The 21,733-nt window shown below is 48.1% G+C and overlaps 1 protein-coding gene across 7 annotated transcripts in view; it reads right to left on the bottom strand.

Moving 5' to 3' along the window:
• Positions 1-3,037: 3,037 nt before the first annotated feature.
• The window catches only part of MYO1H (myosin IH), a 37,128-nt gene continuing 18,432 nt past the window's right edge, over positions 3,038-21,733 (bottom strand). For 6 of the 7 annotated variants that reach the window (XM_061466477.1, XM_061466482.1, XM_061466476.1 and 3 more), the window contains 31 exons: positions 19,413-19,571; positions 19,052-19,167; positions 18,436-18,634; positions 18,129-18,209; positions 17,506-17,685; positions 16,632-16,730; positions 16,261-16,374; positions 15,898-15,969; positions 15,378-15,497; positions 15,009-15,076; positions 14,577-14,682; positions 14,216-14,296; positions 13,737-13,828; positions 12,062-12,156; positions 11,794-11,840; positions 11,475-11,555; positions 10,908-11,013; positions 10,489-10,606; positions 10,088-10,201; positions 9,640-9,716; positions 9,267-9,335; positions 8,730-8,814; positions 8,181-8,340; positions 7,846-7,929; positions 7,315-7,408; positions 6,786-6,841; positions 6,180-6,315; positions 5,747-5,814; positions 4,844-4,941; positions 3,797-3,896; positions 3,038-3,266 (listed from right to left, as the gene is read on the bottom strand). In XM_061466477.1, coding sequence (XP_061322461.1) covers positions 3,243-3,266; positions 3,797-3,896; positions 4,844-4,941; positions 5,747-5,814; positions 6,180-6,315; positions 6,786-6,841; positions 7,315-7,408; positions 7,846-7,929; positions 8,181-8,340; positions 8,730-8,814; positions 9,267-9,335; positions 9,640-9,716; positions 10,088-10,201; positions 10,489-10,606; positions 10,908-11,013; positions 11,475-11,555; positions 11,794-11,840; positions 12,062-12,156; positions 13,737-13,828; positions 14,216-14,296; positions 14,577-14,682; positions 15,009-15,076; positions 15,378-15,497; positions 15,898-15,969; positions 16,261-16,374; positions 16,632-16,730; positions 17,506-17,685; positions 18,129-18,209; positions 18,436-18,634; positions 19,052-19,167; positions 19,413-19,538 — 3,066 coding nt within the window. In that variant the 5' untranslated portion in view covers positions 19,539-19,571 and the 3' untranslated portion in view covers positions 3,038-3,242. Of the gene's footprint in view, positions 3,267-3,796; positions 3,897-4,843; positions 4,942-5,746; positions 5,815-6,179; positions 6,316-6,785; positions 6,842-7,314; positions 7,409-7,845; positions 7,930-8,180; positions 8,341-8,729; positions 8,815-9,266; positions 9,336-9,639; positions 9,717-10,087; positions 10,202-10,488; positions 10,607-10,907; positions 11,014-11,474; positions 11,556-11,793; positions 11,841-12,061; positions 12,157-13,736; positions 13,829-14,215; positions 14,297-14,576; positions 14,683-15,008; positions 15,077-15,377; positions 15,498-15,897; positions 15,970-16,260; positions 16,375-16,631; positions 16,731-17,505; positions 17,686-18,128; positions 18,210-18,435; positions 18,635-19,051; positions 19,168-19,412; positions 19,572-19,920; positions 19,948-21,733 lie in introns of those variants that run through there. The other variant, XM_061466481.1, reaches the window with a different exon arrangement.

The raw sequence follows: 21,733 nt of genomic DNA, 5'->3' as shown, positions 1-21,733 counted from the left end.
TAGGGTGGTGTTGACACCAGTGAGTGCTCAGAACTTCTGCCTGACCCTGGCTCTCAGCTCACAGCTCAGTGAGCTGAGCTTCCCTTATTGCAGCTAAGGCAGGAGCTGGGTTCAGAGCCCCTGTGCCAGCCCAGAGTAGGCAGGAGCTATAGCTCAGTGCTGTAACCGATGCAGGAGCATTGTCTTGCTCTGAGTAAGGACAACACAAGTACTATGGGGACGAGGAGTAGAGTGGCCCAGAGGCAGTTAGTCCTTATCTGACTTACCCTGAGCACGTCCCAAGTCTCTTCCGAACCGGCAGCTGTGGGGAAGGGCAGAGCTGAAGTGGGTGCAGGAGCCCTCTGCGGTCCAGCTTGTTCTAAGAGTACTTTTCTATTATGAATGAATGTTTTATCTACCTCCTCATCTCTTGTTGCCTATCATGGACTCAAGTAACAATTCCAGCGGAGGATGGTGTGCTACTCAATAGGACTGGATGCTGGAGGCTAATGCGCAGAGCCACAGCTCTAATGCTTGATGAGAGGGAAGGAAACCCAATGTAGGGAGTCTTAAACTTCAGACTGGTAACTTGGCAGCCACCAGAGGACTTTGGCCTGTTCTGGAGGGGTTTTGACCCTTCATGTGGAATATCTCACGCTGGGGTTAATGGCCAGACATCTCCTATGGAGCAGCAGCTCCGTGTCCCTGTTCCTCAGTGAGGGGGTTACAGGGTTTTGTTATCTTCCTGCTGCAAGGATTCCAGCTCCTGGCTCAGGGCTGTTAATGGCACATTAACCTGTTAAAAACCAAAGGTGTTGCCAGCATCACCAGCTGCGTTACTCCAGTGTGTTTCAAAGAGCAGTTACACCCCAAACTCAGTCTAGCTTGGCTGTAGAGGCTAAAATAAAGTATTGTTTGCTTAGGGGTACAGTTTTGAATCAAATTAAGCTGAAATGATTTCGAAGTTAGGCTGAGGTCGTCGGTCTGGTAACCAAAGACTTCTCTAAGCTACGTGCAGATGGGGTTGTTGTACCCCTCTCCTCTCCCCTTTCTTCTTCAGAAATTGCTTCCCAAGAGCTCAGCAGTTAACGTGTAGTTCCACAGCTTCAGCTCTGTCCTGACGGTTACAGGCTTCTTTTGCAGGCTGTCCTTGCACGTGGTTGCAGAAGTCCATAGTGCAGTGGTGTTGTGAAGGACCCAGGGCCTCTCCCTTCTTACCTTCCCGATGTGATAAGCTGGGGGGTGTGGAAGGGGAAGGCCCCCGAATTGCTCTGCTTTTCCAGGTCTCTGTACTTTGATCCTCATGGGCTGGTGCTGGGCTGGGCATGGGGTTGAGGGTCTGTAACAGACGCAGTGCCCTGGAAGGGTCCAGACCCTGCGCTGGCTGAAGCTGCTCAGTGTGACTGCTGTGTCCCAGCCGTTCCCTGTGCTCCTGCCCATCCCTCGCTGTAGCCCTGCAGCAAACCCTGCTCCCTTTGCTCACCCCACAGAGCTGGCTCTCCTGTGGGACAGGCCAGGCCGCCCCATCCTCAGCTGTGCTGAGCTGCCTGCTTCCAACACAGCACCCCCACACTGGCTGCTCAGACCAAACCCAGTCACATCCTGCAGCACGGGAGCAGGTTCAGCTCCAGGAGGTGACACCAGTGCTAAGCATCCGAGAGGTCCCAGCTCTGTGATTAACCTCTCTGTAAATAGGTTCTTAACTGGCTTCAGGAGTTCCTCGTTCAGGTTCTGCAGAAACCAGGGGATGATTCTGTTTGCTCCTTGTACAGCAGTTACAGAGCTGGGGTTCACTCACTCCAGGGGAGTTGGAGTAGTTTCAGGTTTGTTACTGCACTTATGGGCAGGCTCTGCCTTACCCTCCACGTGCTGTAGTTGAGCAGCAAAGATGTCCTCTGTCACCTTCGACCATCCTTTACCTGCTGGCCACTTGTCCTCAGGCTGTGGAGGGAGACTTTGTTAATGGCATTGCACAAATGCTCTCAGCTCTTGAGCCTTTTGACTGTAAATGGTTTTGCCTCCGCAGCTTCCAGGTGAAGGTGGGTGCAGGGCTGAGGTCCTGGCCATGAGCAGCCCTGGATCATCTGGTACTGCCACAGGTAACAGGGAGCACAGCCCTGGCTGCTTTGGTTCTCCAGCCCCACACACCAGACACCAGTAGTGACAGCACAGCAGTGTAGGGTGACTCAAGTCTTCTGTGTGGAAGTGATTTTGTCCAGCAGCAGCTTTAACCCTGGGTTCAATCTCCCATCAGGGTGTTCACTCCCACCTGTATCCACGTAGCTGTAGCACCAGTCTTACCTTAGAGCAAAGGGCAGGTAGATCCTTTCAGTCTTAATGGAGTTGTTCCGTCTCTCAGACAACAGCAGCAAATTCCTCTGTTCTGTACAATCATTCCCTCCTACTTTATACTTATGCACAGGAAAAGCTTCAGCTGCAGCTCAGTTTATGGTTGATGTTTGCAATATGTACTTTTTTTTTAATGTAACACAATAAATTAGAAGATATTTCATATTTACATGGGGGTCACTTTATTGCTTGTCTGAAGCTGGCCTTGGGGTCCATGGAGCTGGAAGAAACAGCAGACATCATCCTCCCCCTGGTTTAGTTTGACCTCCCAGCAGAGAGCTGGGACTCTGCAGAGCCCAGGATGTGCAGGCTCTCAAAGTGCAGTTCCAGCCCAGGCAGAGCCGGAGCAGGAACTGCATCAGTTTGCCCCAACACGAAACAGCAGTGGAACAGCTTCCAAGTGGGAGGTGCAGAGAATTCCCACTTCCACCCCTCCCCTTGGCCACCTCAAGGGGACAGCAGTGCTAAAGGCTTTACCAGCCTGCCCCAGAGAAAAGGTGGTTTCAGACCAGAGTTGGGGCACTTCTGGTGAGCCGAGACTCAAGCACAGCCAGAGAAGCCTTCCTGCTCCTGTATTAACCCCTCCTGACTGGGCAGAGCTCTCGCCTCGTACTCAGTGCCTAGAGATGGACATTTTACATGTGGAACTGCAGGTTTCAGTTCCAATGCCTCCCTGTAGTTGTGTAATGAGCACCTTTGCTCACTGGAATGTTACAGCGAGATAACATCATTTATTTAGCTATATCAAATAGCTTTAAGCTATAAAAAAAGAGCCTAAAAGATGCAAGCAAACTCAAATCACAGCAGCCCTGTGGCATCACAGATCCCAGGGCAGGTGTGAGTGCTGGTCTCATCCTGCAGGCTCCTTTCTGCCCCTGGCCAAGACAGCAACCAGGAACAGGGACTGTTGCTCATCAAGACATTGCCTGGGTTGACACCTGGATGAGAAAAGGAAGGAGTCGTCAGATCAGGTACAAGTGTGATGCCCTTGAGATGTCCTGGCTCTGGGAAAAGAGGCTGTGTGGTTTCTGTTCAGCAGCTGGCATGTAAAGTTACCCCTTTCATCTCCAGGCTGCAAGGACAGCTAATAGGTACCCCAAGGGGATTACATGGCCATGTGCAATTCCTCCATGGAGCTGTCAGCTAGCAGCATCACACACACTAAGCCCAGCAGTGAAGCACAAAGAATCACACCTTCCCCTGTTCCTCTGCCCATGGTAGCTGGGGAAAGCAAGCAGGAAGGTGCAAGGTGCAGTTCCCAATGCAGCCATGACCATCTATTACATGTTATCTTGCATAGGTAAGTACTAACTGAGTAGTTACATCGTGCACCTCTGCTCTGCAAGATGAATCCAGTCCTCCTGAACTCACCCAAAGGGCCCTTGCTGGAACCGAGCTGTGCTTTCTACAGGGGTTGAGCAGAGGAGAAAGCCCAAGTCACATTCCCAGGGCTTGGCTGAGGCCTTACCACTGTCAGTTGTCCAGTTTTGGCTTTGAAGACCTGAGACTCCTGCCCCACACTGAACACCATCGTCCCTTCCTTCCCCGAGCCAATGCGGAACTGAAGGCTGCAAATACAGGCAGAAGTACTCACTAGATGCTTTCCCTGCAATAGGCTTTACTCTTTATTTCTGTTCCCTTGGCAAAGCTCCTTAGATCAGAAGATCTGAGCCCTCCAGCTTACGTAGATTTCCTAACCAATTGCATTATAGCACCCGAGCCAGCAGGGTTGGATGAATGGAGCATCCTGCCTGCGCCAGGCATTTGAATTCTCCTGGAGCAATTAAGCACTAGAAGATAAGCAGATCTGACCTGGAGAAAACCACTGAACACACAATCTAATTACAACTGAAATGCAAAGGGCAGAGAGGAAAGCTGGAGCAGGAGCCCGGTTTCATGTGCCATTCTCAATTCAGGCAGAGATTTGAGAGACAGACTGCATCCACCTGCCCTTAGCTTGGTGGTGTGACCGAGAGGGGCCTGTGCTCCAATGTCACATTTCAGGGCCTTCTCAAGCTGCCAGGGAGAGGAGCATTTATCCTGAAGTGACCCAGGCTTTTCTCAGGCCGTGCTAATGGGATCTGCTGTAAAACCACTAAACCACAACCTCACCCCCAGGTCACGGCGGCAGAAGCCTGGAAAAAAAAAGGGGTTTTAAACTACAGGCACCTATGATCAAGTTGATGTTTTAGGCAGTTGGGTCATGGGCAGAGCAGCACCAGCAAGGTGCAACCTCAACCAGCATAGAAGGAAGCTTCATCAGCATGGGACAGCCACAGCCTCTCTGGGCACCCTGTGCCAGTGCCTCAGCACCCTCACAGGGAAGAGCTTCTGCCTAAGAGCTCATCTCAGTCTCCCCTCTGGCAGGTTAAAGCCATTCCTCTGTTTGATTCAGCCCACAATGATCAGCTCAGGGCACTGTCTGCTGTGAATAGGTTTGACTTAAATAGTCCAGCCCAGGCTCTTCCCTAAAACCCACCCTGCAGGACACTGCCCATTGCACTGCCTTCCTTACCTTCCCTGCGCAACTTTAACGAGGTTTTGCTTATTGGCCAGCATGCAGAGCTTCGTGACAGTCTCAAAGACGTGCTCACACTGAAGGATCACATCTCCCTGGAACAAGAAAGAGGCACGAAGTCATCAGGTATTGCCCAGCACGTAAGGCACCCAGCAGCTGTGCAGAGAAACTCCTTTTAATGCTGGAGCAGTGGCTGCTGCGCAGAAGAGACAAATACCTACACAGCAATTACAACCACTGATACCTACACAGCAATTACAACAGCCATGTACAAGTCTGGTTTGTCAAATATCCTTTTGGAATCATAGAATCAAATCATAGAATAGTTAGGGTTGGAAAGGACCTTAAGATCATCCAGTTCCAACCCCGCTGCCATGGGCAGGGACACCTCACACTAAACCATGGCACCCAAGGCTTTGTCCAACCTGGCCTTGAACACTGCCAGGGATGGAGCATTCATAACCTCCCTGGGCAACCCATTCCAGCGCCTCACCACCCTCACAGGAAAGAATCTCCTCCCTATAGCCAATCTAAATCTTTTAGAGGGACTATTCAGGATTTAGAGCAACTTGGGCTCCAAAAAGCAGGTAAGGGAAGGCTTTCCTGGCGAGACAGCAAGAATGTAAAGGTCCAGCTGATTACAGAAGTAGTAAACATCAGCAACTGTGGAATCCCAGCATTTCGTAGGAAGATGAAAATCCCAAACTGGTTTGGGTTGGAAGGGACCTTAAAGCTCCTCCAGTTCCAACCCCTGCCACAGACAGGGACATCTTCCACTAGAGCAGCTTGCTCCAAGCCCTGTTCACAACCTGGCTTTGAGCACTGCCAGGGATGGGGCATTAATATATTAGATATTAATGCTATTAAACACATCAACTACAGGACCTGACTGTTATCTACCTTCTGTTTGTTGTCCTCAGGAACATGAATGACCACAATCCCATCGCTCAGGTTACTGGTGGAAATACCTTCAAAAGAAAAGCAGGAATTAGAGGGAAAACTGCCAAAGACAGTTCCAGGCCAGTGTTAGGGTGCTGCTCCTGCAGGGAGATCAACTCCAGCCTTCGTTTTGGGAATGCAGGAGGCAGAATGCATGTATTCCAGCCTGGACTGCAGTTCAGACAGTGGCAGGATGAAAAAATACCTAGAAAAGGGGGTGATGTGTGGGTTCCCCTCAATGCCAGCAGAAAGCAATCTCCTCCTGCCTTTGTGTTTCAAACTGCATCCTCCTTCTCCTAACTTATACTCCAAGGACCTGCGTGCTGACACCCAAACAGAGTTTCAGAAGCCCCACATGCAGCAAGGGCAGACCCCCAGGGACTTCCACCCTTACCTTTCAGAGTGGCATAGTCTATCTTCTGCTTGATCTTGGCCATTTCCACCACATAGGCTGAGGACTGGGTCAGAACAAGGAGCCGGTCCCGTGCTTTGAACCCGTTCCTGTCGTACTTTATCACGGGGGTCACATACTGGAAACAACAAGTTGATATCAGCATCACTCAGTACCACAGGGTGCTGTGCTGGAGGCAGGCCAGCAAGGAGCAGCTCTGCACCCTGGAGCAGCAGAACCTCTGCTGACAGCAGTCTGCTTTCTTTCCACTTGGACATTCAGATGGCAGAACGATGCTGTGAGAAAGATGGTTTCCTTGTGCCCTCTATGCTGTGACCATGGGAAGTGCAGCACACACCTACACTGCTGCAGCCCCTATAGGGTTTAGTGATGCTTTTTAAGCATTTATTAAGAGGAATCTGAAGCAATTTGTGTCCAGGTGCATTTTGAGACCTGCCTCCAGTTTAAGAACAAGGACACACTCTCCACACTGCTATTGCATGGCTGCAAGGCAGCCTCAGGCACTATAGAGCACCCAATACTGTGTGACCAGCCAGCTCCAGGGAAGCTGCTTCAAGGGCTGCTGTGCTGCAGCTCTCTTTCCCTTACCTTGATCTTCTCACCGTGGAGGAGCTGCAGCACTTTGGGGTTTATGTCATTCTCTTCTGAGGAGCAAACCAGAAAGATAAACTTGAGTGCAGGTGACAGGCACCATTCGCACCAGCACAGCTGCAGAGAGCTGCACTCATGGTCTTCATCCCACTGTCCTTGTCCCCTTGGTACCCTCCCCTCTTCTGAACTGGGGGTTCCAGCTGCTCCCAAACCCATGTCTGTGATTCTTCCTGCCTGACAAGGCATTCACACGGGGGGTTCAGGCCCTGGCACAGGAGGGCTCATGCCAAGAGGCATGCTGAATATCTATCCCTTCTACCCAGCTCTCTGGGAGCTTCCAAGGACCCAGCATTGCACCCACACCACTGAACTCAGGACAGCCACAGAGGAAGGGAACTCGAATGGTCGGGCCCAAAGGTGATGCTGTCTTTGCCAGATGGGAATTTCTCCTGGAAGCCAAGTCTGTTCTGTCAGGAATGTTCCTGAGCAAGGAGCTGTGCTCCTCAGGGCTTTGGGGTGCACTCACTCAGGCGGGTGTCTGCGAACGGCTGGTTGATGCTCTGCACGTAGCCCTCCTTCTTCCCTCGGAAAACGGCGCTTGTCACCACCTTCTGCTCTAACTGTTTGGAGAAGGAGCAGCCTTTATCCTCCTGGAGTTTCTCCATCAGGAGCATCAGCAGTTGTGCCACAGACACCATTCCCCCTCATGCAGGACCTACCCGATGTGAGCTGCCTTTCTTCCCACACCTTTAGGTCGTTCCCATTTCATACCACATAAAGGGGTAGCGGGGACTAAAGAGCCCTACATGTTTTTCTTATTTATGGATCTTTCCCATTACATGAAGTGCAGTTTTCATTCCATAAAGGTAAGACCCACGGGTCTGTAGAACCACACTGTGCATTGCCAGGGCCGCTGAAGCCAACACCAGGCTCAGGAGTACTCACTCAGTGGGAGGAGCAGCCGTGTGCAGCCTGCCTTTCAGACAGTTGAGGGCGCAGATGTCCCACCTGCACAGCCCGTTTTAACTCACACATTCACATTCCACGTATCACTTACCTGCACTTTCCTCTCAGCAGTAACACCTCGGCAGTATTTCCTCACTAGGTTCCTAATGCAGATCTTCTGTAGCATCTCAGATGTCTACGTTAAGGAAAAGAAAACAGCAGCGAGGTTGTGCCAGCAGCTCCTGCTGCAGTCCTGGCAGACAGTCACTCAGTGCAAGCTGGTTTTTAACATCAAGTTACAACTCCGTTTGAGCTCCCCCAGCCCAGAGAGCTGCCTACAAGGAGCACTGGTACCAGAGCAGGGCTGATGCCCACCAAGCAGTTGAGTCATTTCTAGAGTTACTAAAAGCCACCTTCACCTCTCCCAAAGCCTGCAGCAATCCTCACCTCTTCCAGGATGGATGGAGGCTGGAGCCAGCTCTTGTCCAAGACGTTTTTTGGGATGTGGTCTCTGAGCTTCATCAAGTACTTGTACTGCACAAGCCTCACAAATTCAATGTTCTCTGGGCAAAGGGGCTTCTTCCGATTGATGAAGCCATTTATGAACCTACAGAGAATTCAGAACCAGAGCTTACAGGTTACTTCCAGAAAGCAATGGAAGTGAAGGACAAGTCACAGAAGGCACAAAATGGGCACAGATCATTGAGGCTGCCTCAGGTACACTGCCACCTGTGTTACAGCAGTGGAAACCTTCAGCTTTATAGCATTCCAAATGAATTTGTGGAAGTCAGAATTGATGAAGATGTGACAGGCATTTCTGACCAACCCCATCTGGCAACTGTCCTCACTGCAGTGGTACCTTAGAAACGGGGGGTGAAGGAGATGGTTTTGACTCACTGCACTGCAGGTATTCCAGATTCATTGTCCAGAGACCATCACCACACTGTGACCCACCACCCACCGCCCTCCCCACAACCACCACGCAGTGATAGTTACTTCCTGATTATCTGAACTGCCCACGTCCTCCTTTTGGCCTCTTTCCGTGCCAGCACTCCTCGCCAACACGCCTCCAGCTTGATAGCTGCAAGAATTCATCAGGTCCTTGTGTTAGTATCAGAGCTCTGGAGCTATACTACCCTTTAAGTTCACACAGCAGAGGTTACAGCTGGCTCTTCTGCAGCTCTTCCCATTAGCTGGTCTTTACAGTAAGAACAACTTCTTCTCCACTCTAACTGGCTGACCCAGCATCCCCTGCACCCTAGAACTCTGTGTTGAGATGGTGCCAGCCTCCTGCTGTCCCCCATCCACAGCAAATAGCCCATCTCAGAAAGCTGCCCTTTGAGCTACTCAGAGCTAAACAGAGCTAAAGGGACCTCTGTGAATGCTCTTCACATGGGCATCCCCTGCCTCTCACCCCAACACCCACAGCCCTGAGGGGAAGCTGCAAGTGGCATCTGCAGCAGTGTGGATTCCTGACCTCCCAAAGCTACAAACATAGCCCCAGAAGAGAATCCTCAATTCCAGAGCCCATACCTGCTTCTCTCTTCTTCAGGTACTCCCTTTTCCCAAGGAAGCCTTTGTATTTGGCCTGTAGCCTTGAAACTGGCAAAAAGAGGAGGAAAAAAAAAGCAGAGATGTTGCTCATGATAGGGGATGGAACTGGATGATCTTTAAGGTCCCTTCCCACCCAAACCATTCTAGGATTCAGAAGCTGTGCTCCCAGCAATCAGACACTGATTGCAGCCAAGGCAGAGGAGGGTCTGCACAGTCCCTGAGGAACAGAGGTGCCAAAGCACCAACAGGACCAAAAATAGACTGTGCAGGTAAATGTGCCCTGAGGCAGCTCCATGGCATTTCTGCATTTCAAGCTTCAGTTATACACAGATAAAGGGAGTGGGAAACGTACTTAACAAGTGCTTTCTGATTTCAAATGCATCTTCAGTAGCAAACAGAGTCTTTGGGAAACGAATGAAGATTTTGGTTCTGAAAGAGAGATCATGAACAGCTTATTGGCAGGGAGCCACGGTTTCAGCTGCCCTAACCAGGCTCAGAGTCCTCCAACCCACCACAGTGCTAATGAGTTACATCTCCTCCTGCAACCTCTTCATTTGTCTGGCTGGCACATCCTAAAAGGGTGCCAAGGGCTTGGAAAAGGGTGGCAGGGAGAGGGTAGGAAGCAAAACCCCAGTTACTGCACAAGGCCCCAGGTGCCCTGGAAGGTGCAGTGTGGAGACTTCTGCCTCTACACAACTTGTATTCTCAAGCCATAGGTTGAAGATGATGTTAAAGAGAATCAAATCTAGGAAGCACCACACAACTGAGCAGCAGAGGTCACAGCCAGAGAAAGGATTTACCTTCCTAATTTGTATTCCTCAGGCTTGTAACCAAGATGCTTGATAAGCCTCTCCACACCCTCAACTGCTGGCCCATGCCAGTGTGGCCACGTAGCTGGACAGAGAGATTTATACCTGGAAGATCAGCAAGAGATCAACACAAGTGACTTGATGCTTGAAGAAGTCCTTCCTGAACCTTTTCTCCCCCAGATTCCTAGTGCTTTATCCAAAGCAGAGGATGCCAAAGCAGGACAAACTAGATACAGACAGAAGACGCACACTAAGGTTATTTCTGAAGCAGAACAGTGTCTGCTGACACCTCCACATCTCCTACTGCTGGGACGTGCCTTTCAACAGGCCTTGCTCTGGGGCCCTCGCAGGAGGACAGGTTTACCTGGCCATAAGGCAGCAGTTCCACTCACCTTTGCAGGAAGAGCTCGTACTTGCGCCGGTAGGCAAAGCCGGCGCGTCTCACCCGCAAGTGCTCCATCAGGCCCAGGTACTTCACCTGGTGACGGATCAGGAAATCATCAAACTTCCCTGCAGCAAGAACACGCATTCAGTGGGAAATACCGAGTGTGGAAGCTCCCTCCCTTAGAATCATAGAATGGTTTGGGTTGGAAAGGACCTTAAGATCATCCAGTTCCAACCCCCCTGCCATGGGCAGGGACACCTCTCACTAAACCATGGCACCCAAGGCTTCATCCATGTATTGACATAAATAAGGAAGGGGTATGTACACACCACAGAGTGTGTATACATATACACTGTGTGCCTAGCTATAAGTTAAAGTCTCCCTCACTTCCTTCATCTCAATTGTGTCACCAGCCCAATGCCTTACCAGGCTCCTTGTTGTCGTTTGGTTTAATGCATCGGACATAGGAAGGCTCCTTGGACATCAGGATTTCTATAAGACTCATCAGACTCGTTTTGAACTGCGTTGCAACCTAAGATGACAATGGAAGAACTTCCTTAGCTTTGGAGCTCACGGCTGCAGTAACTGCAATCAACTCATTCCCCTACTCTCATCTTAAAAATAAGCAAAAGGCTGGCGCATGCATTAGGACCACAGAGCTTCTGAAGCACAGTCAGGTGCAAGTCACCTGGACAGAGTGCTTAGCTGGAAGATCTGAACCTCTGCCATGCAGCTGGACATGGAAGGCAGCACTTCAGAACCCAACTACTGCTGGCTGCTAGGCACAGGGCTAATTTTGGAAGGATGCATTAATAACAGCATTAAGGTATGTCACTTTGCTAGCTGCTGTCTCATCAGTATCAACCACCATGATTATAACACCAGCAAAATTAATAATCCACAGAGTTCAGGACTAAGGACAGGATCAGCAGTTAAAGCAAGACTTGGGAAGCTGAGTTTCTATTTAAAGGTAAGACTAAAGATGAAACTCACAGTCTCTGGTCTCCTCCTGTTGTCGAGTTCTGATAGCAAGAAGCAGTCCCTGAGGATGCCATTTTTAGAGTTGCACAGCACCTGGAACAGGAGAAATAGGAGAAAATTAAAAGCTGCCTTATTTAGCAGCTGTGCTATTCCTGCTGTGAGGTTGCTACGCTGGAGCAGCACAGCTGTAAGGACACACAGGTAGGTGCCTAAAGAACAGTGCTAAGAGAAATACACATTCTTGTTTGCTACAGAGATTAAATGCATCTGCAAAACATTTCTTATTGAAGCATGATGATTTAAGTTAACAGCATCCCATTTCTGTCCTTACCTCTTTCAGGTTTCTGTACAACAGATCATTATTCTTCTCCAGAAATCCTGAAGAAGAAAAAGTAGTTTGATTCGTTTGGAGGCCACACGCTTCAGCACAAAACCTGGATATTTATATCCACAAAATTCTCACTGCATTCACATTTAAGACTTCCAAGTAACAGTACCCTCAGAGGGCAGGTATGTTGTAATTCATCTTCCCGTCATCACCTCCCAGATTGGCTTAAAAGCACAGGTAACTTCTAGGCAAGCTCTGTGCTCACACTTACCAACAGCACAGTAAGTGACTTCTCCTGCGTAGTGAAGGAGGCGGAAATCCACCCAGTCAATGGATTTCCGTGTTTTCTGGTCTGCAAGCTTGCGACTGTGGGGAAAACACACAGAAAACCAAGAGAAAAAGGAGCAGACGGACTTCTTCAGCTTGTAGAAAAGCACCTACATGAAGAGCAGCTGTAGGACAGCTGGAAATCTAGTGTTTGTTCCTACTGATGTGGCTCCAACTATGCAGTTACAGCCCAGAATCAAGTCATCATCTACCTGCCCGTTCTGACCAGCTACCAGCAGAGAATGGGAGCCAGCTACCATAAACTCCTCAGGGTACCTGTGACCTATCCATTGCCTTTTGGCAACAATCACCCTTTCCAGAAGTATTAGCATTTCTTCTCATGACAAGCATTTAATATTTCTTCATCACCTACATGAGGAAAAGATAATCAGCTTCCTCCAAGTGAAACTGGTGGGGGAGGATTGTTTGGGACATTTTGCCCTGAAGCAAGAACCCAAATAAGAGCAGGAATCACAATGTCTAAGAACAGCAGGAAAGGTTTGGAAAGCAAGGACTCCTGGGGAAAAAAGGAGAACAAAGGAAAAAGAGCAACTTAACAGTTTAAGTTTCAGCTTTGTAAGCAACCACTAACAGCAGAGCTGCGTGTCACAACAGCACGAGTACAAAGTTCCCTTCCCCTGCCAAGTACAGAGCCTGCTTAAGAAGCTCTAGCTCCATTTCAAGCTTTTAATCAGGCAGAACAGTATTAAGGCACATTGTGGTGACAAGGAAGTTGGCTACAAATTCACCACTTGGCTGTGATGAACTTCAGAGATGTAAAAACAGTGACAGTTCAGCAGTGTGGCTCTGAACTGATGGCTTGTCAAAGCCTTTCAGTAGGCTTCTGCTGGGAATTGCCAGAACAGCCCCATGCCAATGTGCTCATCAGCCACCAAAACTGAATCTGAAAACACTGGAGACCAAGTATTACCCAAAATGCCACCCACTGGGCCCCCAGCATAAGGACATGGATCTGCTGGAGCAAGTCCAGAAGACGCCATGGAGATGCTCCAAGGGCTGGAGCACCTCTCCTATGGAGATAGGCTGAGAGAGCTAGGCTTGTCCAGCCTGGAGAAGAGAAGGCTCCAGGGAGACCTTACAGCAGCTCACAGTGCTACAAGAAACCTGGAAAGGGGCTTTGGACAAGGGCCTGTAGGGACAGGACAATGGGAATGGCTCTGACCTGGCAAAGAGGACACCGAGATGAGCTCTTAGGCAGAAGCTCTTCCCTGTGAGAACTGAGGCACTGGCACAGGGTGCCCAGAGAAGCTGTGGCTGCCCCATCCCTGGCAGTGCTCAAGGCCAGGTTGGACACAGGGGCTTGGAGCAAGCTGCTCTAGAGGAAGGGGTCCCTGCCCGTTGGCAGGGGGCTGGAACTGGATGAGCTTTAGCCCAGGCTCAAAGATCAGCATCAGAGTAGTAAGAGAGCCAGGAAGCCCAGCCTCCCCAACACCTCAGGTCATACTCTACCAGCATAGCACAGCACAGCACTATATAGTGGAGAGGCTGCTTGATTTTCTTTGGGACAAAGCAAAACTTGTTCCCTCCCCAGTACTCTGTTATGGGTAAGGAATTGGAGGAGTTTTGTGTGTGGCAGGATACAGAGTGTAAATGCATACGTCACGAAGTGGGCATGATCTCCTACTTTCTCTTCCAGCTTTTCCAAGAAGCTCAAATCAGTTGCTTCACCAGGTCGTAAGCATTCTTCATCCTGGAACAGCAGGCACCGGGTCAAACTCTGCTCTGAGCAGACTACTCCCTCCTCACTAATGTTTAGTACAACCTTGTTATGCAAAACCAAAGTGCTTGGTTACAATTCGACATGGGTTCTATCTTATACAAGCAACTTCCTAGTTAAGGAAATGCCCTTCTTAAGCATCAGAGTTGCTGTGGAAGCAGCATATTACCTTTAATCCCCATAGCTCTAGCAAGCAGATCCTCTACCTTAATCTTCTGGGTCTTTGTTTGCAAGACCTATCTGTTTACATCCTGACTAATACAGGCCCATCACATAACTAGAGGAAAAATATGATTATGGACCATTACAGTAGGGCACAGGCACATGTTTTAATTTAAACAGCACAAACTCTGTTCTTACCAGAATGGAGATTATTCCTTTATGCTTCTGCTCAACCAAGTCACAGATGATCTTGTTGTTAAAATATGGAATTGGTTCCCACTGGCAAAGGAAAAAAGGAAGAAGAAGTTTAGAGGAAGATCTTCTTGTTGCAATTTCTAAAGTTCTTCAGAGCCAGGTTCCAATCCCACTAAAGAGAAGTTTAGTTACACTGCAAAAGGGTTACAGAATGAGACCCACCGTCTTATAAATACTATCTTATGCTTCCCACATGAACAATGCAAACTGAAAGAAGCAGAATGCCTTCTTCATTGATGATCAAAGGCATTCAGTGTAATGGCACTTCAAAGGAAAAAGGAACAGGGAAAAAATAAGAAGTTACCTCTATTCCTTCCAGTTCATACTCCTCCTGCTCTGCTTTCAAGGTCATCTCAATCAACAGCTGCTGGAGCTTCTCATTACAATAATTAATGCAGAACTGCTCAAAGCTTCAGAAGGGCCAAGTGAGCATTAGTTTATTTCATACCCAATTCTACTTCTCCCACCACGTACTGTTTTCAAGTCAAACAACCCACTAGTATACAGGTCAAACCCACACAATCCTTCCATGCTGTTGTAGTAATGGCTCAAGTCAAAGCAAGCAGCCCAAGCTAAAGCTTTCAGCAGGGGGTCAGCTAAACCAGCGCTCCCAGATTTTGCAGCCACCCCTATCTTGCATTGCTGGGGTAAGAGTAGACTCAAGAAGCCATGTAGGACTCCAGCACATGCCCCACCAGCAAAAGAGGTTACCCTAAGCCTCAGGAACAGCTATTACCTGTTTGTATCCAGCACTTCAAAGCCATAGATATCCAGCAGGCCAATAACTGTTTTCTGAGTTGAATCCTGTTAAAGACATCATTGCTCTGTAATTGCTACTTCAGCTGATGCTTCTTCCCTGCACATTTCATGTTTCTTTCACCTAAATCTTAGGTGTCCTATGCCAATGGAGTAGCCACTTTAAAGCAAGTAATGACCTCCTAAAACTGTTTAAAACACCACCTTCCACACCCAACTAAGCAGTGGTCCAGCTCAGTGCTGTGGGATGTCCCTACATCAATTATATTTGCTGATGAGGGCTGTAGGGCCTCTGCTCAGTGTGTGAGGGGCACTTAGCATCCAGGAGGACACTGGACCAGAAACCAACCTTGTTGGCCAGGGAGCCGTTGATTTTGTTGACCAGCCAAGTGAACGTTCGTCCATAAATCGCCTTTGCCGCTGCATCCCGAGCATAGAACGCCAGATCCACGTTCAATGGGCTTAGGACCTGAAGATAAGATATGCCAGAGATGAGAAACACCCCAGATGACCAGAGAAAGCTTAAAGACCAGTTTTTACCAGTGCTTTTCTCTGTTTATGCAGCCCAGTTTCCCTAAAAGCACTCTAGGGACTAAACAAAAGGAAACTGCTTGGCTCAGATAAAGCTGCCTGCAAGTCCCTGTGCCCAGCTTTTTCACAGCTACTACCTTGTTCAGCAGCAGAACTCTAATAATGGGAATACGATTTGATTTAGCATCTTGGGCTGGAAGAGGAAGGTGATACGGAGGAAGAAAGACAGCCAGAGCGATCTGGTTTTGCTGTAACACTGCTAAGAACAGAGCTCCTCATCCATCAGCACCACTAGCTGGGCCCCCAGCTGCCTGGGGTCACCCAGGATCACTCCCTACCTCTTCGGATCTGGCTTCGATCTTCCGATTGGTGAGAGCTTCCTGAAGAATGGACAAGTGCACACCCAGCAGCTGCAGAAAGAGAAACACCTGCACTCAGAGCATGGCCAGCAGGAGGCTTTAAATAAGCAGTACTGTGTGATCAGTAGAGGATAACCCCCCAGTCCATTCCCAGTTAGACTCATCTTTGAGCAACAATAAGTTTCAGGGAGACATGCTATGGAGAAAAGGGACCCTACAATTCCAGACAGCTTATAACAACAGCTGGGTATTTATACATCAATTCTGCTTTTGGGAACAGATGTTTTTCTCCTTAAAACACAGCAAGGTTAAGGCTTTCTTCACAGCACTTGCAATATTGACCTTTGAAATCCATTTGATCTGCGTGCCATCGCGAATGATGGCATGTCCATTGCTGTCTTCTTCAAACTGAATGTTCCCAAGGTGCAGGACACTGGCAACAATTCCGAAGAGATGCTAATAATGAGAGATACACCATTAGAAAACAGATTCCCACAGCTCCATGGGACGGTACTAATATCTTTCCTACACATGCTCACAAAGAATATTGGCTCTCCACCCACCCCCTCCCTAAACCCCTCCAAAACAATGTCCCATTCTGTCCTTAACACCTCTTCCAAGCAAAGCCCCTTCCATTTCTCTTAAGGAAAGACAGCAGTGCACTCCTCACTTAAATTCCCTTTGGCAGGCTCAGTCCCCTTTAGCACACATACCTCTATATCTTTCTCAGTGAAATCAATGATGGAAAAAGCTTTGCGGACTATTTTCCAGTCATTCTTGTCATTAATAGAAAACACTTTGGCACATCGACCCTGTAGAGTAAAAGACAGATGAAGTAGTACAATTCACTGGCAAAGCAATTTTATTATCAGCAGCATACTACTGGGCATACTGCTTCCATTCCCAGTTTCCTCAGCCTGTACAGATGCAGTCTGTAATTAGCTAGCAAGTTTAGTTCACGCCTGCTAATCCTGAAAGGGGCTCATTGGATCAGATCTTTCAGCTTATACTTAAAACTTCCGTTAACTTGAAGCATTGAGCTTGGATGGTGAATACCATAAAGTCTTATGAAGAGCTTGAGCTCTTTATGGTAATAAAATCTTCTGCCCAAGTATTCTTCACTAATAAGGAGGAAAGAAAACTAAGAGCACTACTATAAAGCGAGCTGTATTCTGCATAACCATACTAATATGAGGTCCATAAATCCCAAAAAGCTCATTTTACACCAGGTTCTGACATAGAAGCCTTAGAAGAGATGCCTTTATACAGTATGTAAGTTGCAGACAGTACTTTACTGCTAGCAGCTCAGACAACTCTTCTCAATGAATCAAGAAGCATCGTGACCAGACTAGGGGGAGCTAGGGTCATTAAAGGGTTTGGTGACACTGGTTTTAAAGCACATTCTCACAGCAGCAGTACAGATGGCACCAGTAAGCCATTCTGTACACACAGAACACAGGGAATTCACCAGGGTTCTTGCTAATGGTAGCAGCTCAGCAGCACACTTAGCATGTGGGGAAAGCTGCATTTGCAACCCTCACAGTTCTAGATGTAAGATGCACAGAGGGGGGCCAAGCTCTCACTGACCTGGATGAGATATGCGTACTTCTGGGGGTTGCGCTCCAGCCCAAGCCAGCAAAGAAGATCCTTGTCTCCACCCTCTAGTAACTGGTAGAAGATATGGAAGTTCCTTTCTCCATGATTCTGGTGGACAACTCTGGATTTCTCAATTAAGTAACTGAGGATGTGTCCTCCTACTGGAGCTCCCTGCCAGGACAAAGCAGCCACATCAGCACCAGCCGATATAAATTATACCAATTATAACATCATTGTGACAGCTGTTTCTTTACACCCAGGAACAAGGAGCAGCATCAGGAATAGCATGTTTTTTACCTGCCATTCTTTGTTTAAGAGTTAGCATACAAGAGCAGTACAAGCTGTTTCTTAAGAGTTTGCTGTCCTTCCAGTGCAGCTTGTGCTTTACAACAGCCTGCATTAGCTTTCCACAGAGCACTGGCAGCATTGCCAGTAATGTAGGAAGCTTTCAGGATGTATAAGTAGTCACCTTACTTGAAAAATGCAAGGCCTGTAAAAATAGGGTCAGAAATCTGCACCTTAAGTCTTAATAAATCCTGTGCTGCCTGGTGAGCATCCAAGAAATTCACTGATCCAGCTTGTTTTAATAGCTGCTCCGTTAAGTTTGTTCTCACCTTAAAATCAAATTGGATATCCATGTATTTCCCAAATCTACTCGAGTTGTCATTACGCAGAGTTTTTGCGTTTCCAAAAGCCTGGGGATGAATAGATACATCAAGTCACTTCTCATCTCACTGAGAGCCTGACCCCCGTGACAGGGCAAAGTTCCAACAACAAAGACTTGCTGAGTCCCGCTACTGACTTTAGTGGGATTAAAGAAATACAAACTAATGTATTCCCCTGGCTTTAATGTGGAATTCAGCTAAACAAATTACTGTTATTCTTTCTTACAAGACATTTCGTACCTTTATTTAGTTTTACCTCAAGAACAGGGTTGGAAAGTAGCAGACGATCACGGACGATCTGCAGCTGCTCCGTAGTTGGACAGGTAACTGCATAATACTGCAAGATCTTCTTGGATGCTTCTGTCTTCCCAGCTCCACTCTCCCCGGAGATGAGGATGAAATGGTTGTTGTACTCGCTGCACATCACCCGGTAGGCATTGTCAGCTATGGCATATCTGAACAAGGATCACAAGCAGCATTCAGGGGAGAAGCAGCCAGAAAAGGCAACAGGAGACAGTGTCAATGGTTTTTCAGCAGTACATTATCAGTACTGGACATGATGGGAAAGCAGAGCTTAAGATGTGAGCCTGACTCAAGGTCTCATAGTAAGACACAGTCTGGGTTTGAGAGACAGATAGGGCTTGTTCCTTTCCTTCTGTTGCTGTAGGACTGATACATGCTGAATGTATTCCTGGTGAATTTCAGTAAAGGGAAGATCTCAACTTCCTCTGATAGAGGCAGACCACATGTAATGAGGAGGTCTAGTCTGCCCATAACTCAGTGTGTACAAGCAACAAAGATGTGTATCCACAAGTGTCACAGAGAAAACCCAATTCATTCATACAAACTGAAATCTTAAGGGATCTACTTACAGATGTGGTGGCAGTTCAAAAAAGTTCACCCCTCGATAAAGCTGCATCTGTGTCACTGTGTAGATATCCAGCTCTTTGTAAGGGTTGACAGACACCAGGAGAGTACCAATGTATGTCTGCAGGGAGAAAAAATACATACGGGAGGAAACCTGTCCCATCACTTGAATGATGGCTCCCAAAAGAGGAGTCAAATAAATGCTGTAAGCCAATGCATCACCTCAGGGCTGCTGAGAAAATGGACACTGCTCCAAAGCCGCCTTAGTTTGACTGTGAAATACTCAGCACTTCTCAGAAGAGCAAGGCCACACCTAGAGGCACTTCACCTGCTCCAGGCTACGTGAACCCCCACGACAGCACTTACATAGATGAGGTTCTCCTGGTAGCGCTTGCGAAGGTTGCTCAGGAAGGCTGCCTCACTGGTGTGCGAGTCCAGAAGCACAAAGTCCTGCACCCCGACTCTGTCCCGGGCTATCAGAGCCCCTTCCATGTTTGCATCAGTGTTATCTTCCACTTCTTCTTTCTACAACAAAGCAGGGATGATCAGAATTGGGTCCTCTGGGGGGAAAAGGATTAATCCGGCAGTACTGCTCCGCACAAGACTGCTTCATTATTCCCAGTGCCGTCCACAAGCAGATGGAAGTTAACTGTCAGGGCTGGGCAGCAGATGTCCCCACACACCAGCAAGAGAGCTGGGCATGTCACAAAGCCACTCAAAGCGGTGAAACAGCGATTTGGGTACAGTTCCACCTTTCCCAGCCCTTCCCCAAAGCCTGAAGGCTGCAGAAAGGACGGCAGTGACAAAACACAATTCTTTTGCACGCTCCACTTGAGAGGCTGTATCATGGAAGTTAACTTTATACTGAAGATACTGCTGAGCATGAAGCTCTTGTTTCCCAAGCTGCAAGGATAAATAGCCTGCTTTTATTTCATTAAATCAAGCTGATATATTCTGTTTGTCTATTTGCTACATGAAGCTTCTTTATACAATAAGTATATAAGAATATACTTATTGTAATGGGTATATTGTAATATTAGGGTATTAATAATAATATACTAATATAATAATAATATACTTATTACAACAAGTGTTTCTTAAGTGGGTTTTTGTCAGGGTTTATTTGTTTTTTAAAGACACCAGGATTACACAGTTCAGAGGGAGATTCCTACCTTAACACCAACCCCAGCTTCAGAGGTAGGCTTTTGGGATGTTCCTGCCTAGCACTGGTGAAAGCTGACAGCGCTGTGGACGCTAAGGGTTGGTGGATTTAGAAGCAGGGTTCCACTAAAAAGAAGAGCAAAGGCCCCAACACACGATAATCTTTATGGGGGGAGTTTAGAAGGTCAGCTCTTAAACAGGAATTTTAATGTTAGTCTCATTTTTAGTACAGCTTGTCCTTAATATTCACAATGAAAACCAAGAACTTCTAATTGAGTGTGACCTAAGCAGCACAGAGCTCTAACCATAGCACAGTCGGTCATAGCCCAGTGGTTGCCCGAGGCTAGAGTTTGTTGTTTTACCAGATAGAAAGGCTAGAAACAACTGGAGGTGGATGTGTCCTTCTGAGAAAGCACCCAGGACAAGCTGGACAAGAGACTTTTACCTTCTCTCCAAGCAGGAAGAGTGAAAGCATAAGCCTGAAAGCACAGTGGCCATCTACCTGATCAGGTTTCCTTAACCCAGTTCTCTCACTCGTATGTTAATTGGGAAGTGACACTGTTCCCATTAAACAAAAATCCCAGCACTTTGTGCTCAGATTTTGACAGTATTTTGCTGTTGCTGAGGTCAGGAGATGTTCTAACACTGCATTTCCCACCCTGGCCCCTCCCTGCTTCTGGAGCTTTACTAGTTTTGTGCTCACCTGGTACCACCATCAGTAAGAGATACCCCTGGCCTCACCAGTGCACGTTACCCCAGCAAGGTGCTGCTCTTGTTAAAGGATTATTTTCCTTCCCTCACCACCGAGGGGTCAGGAGACTTCTCTCCTGCCTATTGAGATGCAAGCAGTAGGAGAAACTCTCTCCCTCACTACAACGAGCTGCTTTTCCCACAGGGATTTGTCTGTCAGCACTGACACTACAAGGAACTATGGCAGATCACAACACGAATCATGAGATGTGCAGCTCTGGAAAAGGGTCAGGACCAACAGGCCACGTTCTTTGGTAACATCTCTACCAAATGAGACCTGGCAAGGAACAGTTAAAAAACAACTTGGAAGCAATTCTGCTAAATTATCACTTATCTTCATCAGAGGCTCAGAGCTTCGTTTTCCAGCAGGCTCTGAAGTTAATTACTGTTTCTTTGGTTTAATGGGGCATTGAAGAGAAGAGATTAACACACAGGGAAAGAGGAGCACCAGTTTGATGCCAGTGCTAGTCTGGAGGCACCAGAAAAACCCAACCCAAACCTTGCCATGCACGCAAACACAGAGGGTGAGAGCCTCAGCTGCACACACTCACACCGGGTCATCTTTCAAGCAGCCAGATCCACAGCAAACTGCCCTGCAAGCACCCCACTCCAGGCTGAGTGGGGCCACACAAAAGGCCACCCATTCCACCGTAACAGCAGCAAGTCTTCCACCCCGACCCCAACCACCCCAACCTGCAGAGACGCTGCAGTTCCTTACCACCACCCTACAAAAGCAGAAGGGTTTCCAGCTCACCCGTGCCTCCTGCTTTGCCCAG

This window comes from Pezoporus flaviventris, unplaced genomic scaffold (genome assembly GCF_033815535.1).
Source record: "Pezoporus flaviventris isolate CSIRO_AGI_PZ_B2104156 unplaced genomic scaffold, CSIRO_AGI_Pfla_v1 ptg000041l, whole genome shotgun sequence".
NCBI lineage: Eukaryota > Metazoa > Chordata > Aves > Psittaciformes > Psittacidae > Pezoporus > Pezoporus flaviventris.
This window is presented reverse-complemented; position numbering and strand designations above follow the sequence as displayed.